Source organism: Empidonax traillii, unplaced genomic scaffold, assembly GCF_003031625.1.
Source record: "Empidonax traillii isolate 1590-97213 ecotype Southwest subspecies unplaced genomic scaffold, ASM303162v1 scaffold1131:size219079, whole genome shotgun sequence".
Classification (NCBI taxonomy): domain Eukaryota; kingdom Metazoa; phylum Chordata; class Aves; order Passeriformes; family Tyrannidae; genus Empidonax; species Empidonax traillii.
In genome coordinates this window covers 24615-32039 of record NW_020956324.1, presented here as the reverse complement: position 1 = coordinate 32039, position 7425 = coordinate 24615, and the positions used below count along the sequence as shown (strand labels likewise).

The 7425-nt window shown below is 46.2% G+C and overlaps 1 protein-coding gene across 1 annotated transcript; it reads left to right on the top strand.

The window, feature by feature from the left end:
* The first annotated feature begins 2899 nt into the window (after positions 1-2899).
* On the top strand, positions 2900-6185 carry LOC114068822 (pleckstrin homology domain-containing family A member 5-like). Its single transcript, XM_027905215.1, has 3 exons — positions 2900-3008; positions 3150-3226; positions 6096-6185. Exons 1-3 carry the CDS (start codon positions 2920-2922, stop codon positions 6155-6157), a joined length of 228 nt encoding a protein of 75 aa, XP_027761016.1. The 5' UTR covers positions 2900-2919; the 3' UTR covers positions 6158-6185.
* Positions 6186-7425: the final 1240 nt, after the last annotated feature.

Here is a 7425-nt window from a genome sequence, read left to right as displayed (position 1 = left end):
GGAGCATCCTGATGGATTTCTCTGAGTCTTATAAATCAGATTGGCAATTTCACATTTGGAATCACTAGCTCATTTTTATAGCAAAAAGAATGAAGTGAAAGGTACACGTGTAGCGTCTTAAATTATGCATGCAGTTTTTACTGTGACATAAACTGCTTTCAAAGGAGAGTTTTGCTCCCCTTAGTGATGTGGCTTCTTTTTTTTTTCTTAAATGTTGTTCTCCAATCTGTCTTTTAAGAGCATTCAAGCACTTATCTGACTGTGGAAATTCTGCACCATTACTGAACTTTGCAAAAAACTCCATGTGTGATTTGTTTTGATTGAACTTTTAGACTAACTTTGAAGCAAAATTTTTAACTATGGAACAAATAGCACCCTTCAGAAAGACAAACCGATGGCACCAGCCTGCACAGGTGATGGAGGTGTGGTGTCCATATCCTTTGGACTTCATGAGCTCTGTTCCACAAAATGGTAAAACTCTGGGCTCCCAGAAATCACTGTGAGTTCAGGGCACATGGCTGGACTAGCCTTTACTGGCAGGATTAGCATCTGCAAATACATTTTATTTGATGATTATTTAACATAGAATACTTAAGAGTCCCTGAACAATGAAGTAGAAATAAGATCTTCCATCACTCCCTGGATGAGCTTCCTATTCATGAGACCAGCAAGTCATGCCACCACCCTATACCCCAATAATTATATTTGCAAAATAATGTGACTTCAAAGGGGAAGGAGGAACACCTTCAGTATCCTCCTAGAATAGTCTCGGCTTCGGAATGGCTTATACCTTGGAGCAAAAGCATTTTCCTGGGAATAGACTGACATGGTTTTAAATGCCCTTCATCCTTGAGGCTGAAGAGGTTTCCTGTGATGACTGTGCTGCCAACCTGTTTGCTATGAGTTATACAGAAATGAAACTTGTAAGCCCTTCTTAGGTGTGGCCTGAACGTGGCCAATTCACCTGGCCTCTGCGGCACTTGGGGGAATAACGCCTTGCCTGAGAATTCAGCCAGGCTGGGATATATTTTAGGTACCACACTCTGGGTTTTATCAAGATGGTAGCAATTATAAGCACATGCAAAGCAGAAAGAAGGCCGCAAGGCAAGGGACCAGCAGAACTGAGTTGCCTAAGGAAGCCGTTTGGCAAAGCACGTGCTGGGATTAGGCAGGATTTATGCACCTAAATCCTACCTAAATACCTAATTTATGGATCTAGGCCAATGTAAGTCTAGCTGTGCTGCGTGCACTTGTCTGCTAGAGAAAATGATTCTGCATGGTGCCAGGTATCCACTGTTCTGGAAATCAAGAGCACTAGCTCTATGCTCTAGTAGGGCTGCATGGAGAAGTATCAGGACATGAGCATTACCACCTCAGGAGCCCATAATGCATGTGATTTCCCCCTTGCTGTTGCCAGGCAGCTTTCCGCAGCCCTTCACAGGAAGAGTCATTACTCACTTTACTCATCATCTAAGGGCTCTTGCTCTTAGGAGAGAAGGGAACTGTTTATAGAATAACTTGTTTTCCCCAGCGTATCTTTCCTCTGGTAGTCTATAAATCTCAGGTGCTGTCAGTGGTGAGTGGAAATGAAGGGTATTGCTGGACAGGGAGAAATTCTTATCTTGTATCCAGTTACTTAAAGATAACTCCAGGTCTTCTCACATGCACACTGCTCTTCATGTCTGGAATACCTTGTGTGGGGCAACTGGGATTTAAGGTTTTGACCACATGGTGTGGTGAGGACCAAACCACACGGCAACTTGTCTGTCAAATTTTACTAGTAGAATGGTAGAGACGACAAAGCTGCTACACAGAATAGTCTCAGCTGTGCACTTCACATGTTTTGTGGACAGAGGAATGCCTTAAGACTTCCCAGCTTTACTGCTTATTCAGAAAGTGGTTTCGCAAAGCAAGATTCTCTCAGAAACACCATGGCCACGACACACTTTCAGTCATTTACATTTGTCATGTGTAACTTAAACCGAAGGGGTGTGTGGCAACGCATAAATGCACGTGCAATTGGATTATTCGCGTGAATAAAAGTATACACGCAGGCACAGAGATTCACTTTTGCAGACGCAGGTTTTACCTGCGTTACCATCGCCCCCCGAAAACAGTGAAAACACTGAAAACACCTAAAACACTGAAATCCACACTGTATTTGTATATATCTGTATCCCAGATCTCACTTGGAAGACAGGCGCGCAGCGCAGATGGTATGCTTTACATGAAGGAAAAAGATGGCACAGTTTACAAGAAGGAAAAAGATGGCATCTCTTTACACTCTCTTATGAGGACCGAGCCTTTACGTAAAAAAAATTTCAAAAAAAAGCCTGAAGCCCGAGGGTGTGAGAAGAGGGAGGACATTCCACGAAACTTTTAATCTCCTGTGCCGTTCAGGTCCCCAGGGGGGTGTGAGAGCGGCGGAGCCCCGCGCTCGGAGCTGGCAGCGCTGGGTGCGGAGGAGCGATGGGACCCGAGCGCGGGGCTGGAGCCGCGCACCGCCCGGGCACGGACACGGCCGGACGCGGCCTCCGCGCCCCGGATCCCAAATCCCACCTTCCCTCCCTCCCTCCCCACGGGACGGCCCCGGCCCCAGCCCCTCCCGGCTCTCCCTCCGCGCCCGCGGCTCCCGCCCCGCCCGGGCGCGCCCCCGCGCCCCGCGCGCCCCCGCGGCGGGAGGGGAGGGGCGGGGCGGGACGGGGCGGGGACGCGCGGGGCGGGGCGGGGCGGGCGCTGTGCCCTCCTCTCCCTCCCCTCCCCTCCCGTCCCCTCCTCTCCCCTCCCTCTCTCCCCTCCCCAAGGTGTTGGCGGCGGCTGTGGCGGGGACGCGCTCGCTCGCTCGTGCCCGCGCCACCCCCCCCGCGCCCGCTCCCGCGCCCGCTCCCCGCGGCTCTTCCCGGCTGCGGCGCCTCGGCCATGGCGGAGCTGAGCGCCGAGCGGCTGCGGGCGCTGCCCGGCAGCTGGAGTTACGGGATCAGCCAGGGCGGCCGGGTCTTCTTCATCAAGTGAGCGCGGGGCCGGCGCGGAGGGCAGCGGGGCCGGGCCGGGAGGGGCGTGCGGGGAGCGCAGGGGAGGGGGGGGTGGTGGGAGAAGGGGGCGGCGGGGCTGCGCCTGCCTGACTCGGTCCATGTGTCCGTTCCCCGCAGCGAGGAGGCGAAGAGCACGACCTGGCTGCACCCGCTCACCGGAGAGGCCGTGATCACCGGGCACCGCCGCAGCGCAGGTACGAGCCCTGCCCGGAGCCCTGCCCGAGCCCCCGGCCCTGCCCCGCTCCGCTCGGGGGTCTCGCCGAGCCCCGGGCGGGCTCAGCCCCCCGTCCCCTGGTCCCTCGGAGCCGCCGCAGCCCCCCGGGACAACTCCTGGTCCGCTCTCCCCGCACTCCGCGCAGTTGTTCGCCCCGGGCTGAGCGGGGCTCGCATCGCCGAGCGGCCCCGCGTGTCCAGCTCCGCTCGGCAGTTCCTTAAAGCGCCTTCCCCTGCCCACGAGTTGTCCCTCCGAGCCTGTGCAGTGTATCTGCCTTTGCTCTCTCTGCGTTGCCTCGTATCACCCCTATAACGCTGTATAGTTACCATTAGAGACCGCCGTGTTCCTCTCGTGCTTCTTGTTGCCTATCCCGTCTATTCACCTGCATAGCATCCTTTCTCAGTTTAGCACGAAACCACTCATCTTAATCCTGTTTCCAGCAGTACCTAGATTTAACCACGATAGGTACTAAAATGTAGAGGCTGATTTCACTAGTCACCCAGAAAACCTTTTTTCTCCCTTCGCTTCCATCTCGGCTGAGTCTGTGTGGTTTCTAAGTGACTGAGAGAGGTGGAATAGGTAGGAGGAAAAGGGACTTGAAACATTAGAAATAACTTGGAGGGAGGAGGGTGGAACCAGTCTTTGCTTCTGCTGTTTTGTTCCACTCTGGAGAAGTAGCAGCAGGAGGTGCTGGAGGAGGAGGATTTACAGCAGACACTCTGGAGACCAGGAGCCAAACTCCGACTGCTGGAATTGCACACAGGCTGCATATGCCGCTGGGAGGTGGTGGAGTGTAGTAATAAGTGCAGTTGTTTTTATGTATGTAATCACTTGGATAATCGCAGGGAAATCTGCAAGTGAATGGGTCTATATCAGATTATTTGCTTTTTATGTTTGCTTAATACTCATGCATTAAGAAATCAGAAACAGCCTCTTAGAAAACTGTGGGCAGCCTTTCTTTTCCTTTTTTTTTGGTGTTTTTTTGTGTGTGTTTTTTTTTTTTTTTTTTTGAGTTGAGAACAGTTTAAAAACCACAGGTTTCTGGCTATTAAAACTCGGCAGTTTGATTTGCTGTGAAGGTCTGTTGTTTGCAAGAAGTCATTTAATGCTGGGAAATGGAACTACTGATTGCCATCAGGCTCCTTTTGCTCCTGCTTTCAGTGCTCAGATTAAGAAACTGGCCTTCATCTACAGCAGTATGCATGGGGGCAGATGTGCTTTGCTTGTTTGACACCAGCATTAGCTGAGTATTAATTCTTTTTTTAAACTATTCCCACTGTCTCTTTTGGCTGATGGTGATTTCCCAGTAATTTTCCAAGTGTCTCATTTGTTTCTGCCGTTAAGTGCCTTCTAAAGGAAATGCAGTTTGCTTTTGAGTGTCTGGAGTATTGTATGTAACATAGCAAAGTTATCATCAGGTAAATTAAACTTATTTCTGAACACAAGAGTGAGGCATGACCTTGGATATATTGACCATGATTTATTAATCAGATACCAAGGTGTCCGCAAACCAAATCTGTTTCTGTAGTTTCCCTCGTTCGTGTGTATGTTAATGAATCTTTCCATGCAGAGATATAATCAAACAGATTAATTCTGGGGTTTATATCTTGCTTTGCTCTGACAGTTGTTTTGGAACCTAGTCAAAATGTGCTCAAATGATGTATTCTCTTAAACAGTTTTTGAGTGAATAACACTTCTTTTGGAGATGTATGCTATTGTAAAGCTGCCTACTGAATAATACTGTAAGGCATGTATTAGGCAGTGAGGAAAGCTTTGTCCTCCATTATGAATTGAAGTGCTTTTTATTCCTGGAGATATTCAATGCTGAAAAGGTATTTTTTTGCAAAGTTCAATAGCAGCCATAAATACTTCTACTAGAGAGACTTCCTGTTTGCTGTACTTTGCCCTGTGCCATTATCGAAAGACACCTTGATTTTTCTTCTAGAGAAGACAGGAATGAAGAAGAATGCCAGACAGAGCAAATAAGCAATGAAGGGAAAAAAAAAAAAACATATAATAACCCAGGCTGATTTTTTCTTTTCTTTAGGAAATGCGCTCTTGCTTTTATAATTCAATGAGAGAGTGCCATGAATCAATCATTATTTTTATTAGTTTGGGCAAACTTTTAAGGGTAGTGATGCATCTAGAGGTGCATAAATGTACCCAACATCTTCAGAACTTCCATTACATCAGGAAATTGTTACTTGAGAAATTGGCTATTAGTGGTGGTGGGGGTTTTTTTATGTGTGCTCCTAGGAGTGATAATAGAAAGGAAGAGATGTACCCACTTCCTCCACTAGATTTGCATTGAAAATTATTTTCATGTAAAATGGAATAGAGTTGTAAACACTGCGGGAACACTTGTTAGTCACAACAGTGGTGGAATTATGCTAATACAATGCTGATGCTCTGTGGTGTAGTTGGTATCGTGCCTATTAAGGTGCTTGTGACTTGCATGTAACTCAGTAGATGGATTTTTGTCTGGATCTCTGCCTTTCGGGTAGTTTGATGCTGCTGAAGTTCAAGGCAGAAAGATCTAGCAATGGCCATGAGTTACTGCTCAGAGGGAGGCACGTTGTTAAATAAGGGTACGCTTAGACCCTCATTGTTATTTTTGGAGAATGAGAAATCCAAATCAGATTTTCATTCCTGTAGCTTCTCTGGGCTCGCAGAATTAAAACTGAGACAGTACTGTGAGTCAGGTCTGAAATATTTGTTCATAGAACTAAAGGTTTCAGCCTGTGGAATCAGACACACAGTATTTTAACTACCTTGGTGTGAGGGAGTAGACCAGTATGTCCAGCATCATTTCAAAAGGTAATTGGGATGTTTTGCTGCTTGTTTTCCAGACTTACCCACAGGTTGGGAGGAAGCGTATACTTTTGAAGGTGCAAGATATTATGTAAAGTAAGTTAAATGTTTGTCACAATACTATAATTTTCAATTAGTTTGTCTAAATGTCGCTGTAATTTTGAATGTATTCCAAACTGAACTTAGATGTTACACTGTAAATCTAAAAGGTGTATTCAAGCTTGTAAGAGTATATGTAGCCTTTTGTTTACTGAATTCTGCACAGCTAAAACAATTTTTTGAGTTCTTGTGTTAGTACTTCTAATTAAAGCTGTTTAAGGATGCAGATTCAAATGCAATTTTTGCTGTGAGTGTAACCATCTAGCAAGAAATATCCTTGCGAGTCAAGAATACCTTGAATTGGTTTGGTTGACATTCATGTGTGTGTACTGTCCTGCTGTAAATGCTTTCCCAAAGGCAAACTCTTACTTCATCACTGGGAGAAGAGTCTTGGTTTCAGCCCTATTGTCTAACATTGTTTAAAGCCACGCTGAAGGTTTATTTTGGCTGTTTTCTTTGCGAACCTCCTGCTTCTGCTTCAAGCATCGATTTTCATTATTTCCTTTGTTCCTGCTTTAGTATGTTTTGAGGAGCATGTTCACTGTGGTAGACTTGCTGAATGTATTGTCTTTTGAATGAGAGAGATGGAAATGCAGCTCTTATGCAGAAGTCTAGAGGGCGTGTTGATTGGATCTGTACAAACTTCTTACAAGCTTTTCCTCTCCGGATAGTTAGACCATCCTTATCTGGACAGTTTTAAAGTGGCACCTATGTATATTTGTCAGATTAATATGCTTCTATTATTTAAGAATTCCCACGCTTTTCTCAATGCATTCAGGAGTTTTTACTCACTATACTGTGTGTTTGTTTTGCTATCTTTGAATGAATAGTGCCATAAGTGGGATAACTTAAGAGTGAAAGTTGGCATTAGTCGTAGAGGTTATAGGCTACAGACTATAGGATTTTTCTGTATCTTAGTGCTGAGCAAAAGGTTGCTGCTCTGTGTAAGATGCATTGTAGACGTTATGAGATGGCCATTATGTATGCGTTGCATGGTTTATTTCATATAAGAGCATGCTTGATTTGATTCTAAGCAAAATTTAAAAAGATGTACTGAAGGGTAATGCACCAAAAATCTGATCAGAATAGGTGCTGTGCTTTCTAGCAGGGGACTGCCTGTTAATAGGTGATAGTTTTGTTTTAGTCTTCTGTTCTGTCTTCTTGCAATGGGCAAGAAATACTCCAGACTGATGAGAGGGATTCACTAAGAATTTCACCTCCAGACTTCTCTGCAGATTATTGAATGAAGACAAGTGAAAATTAAAGAAA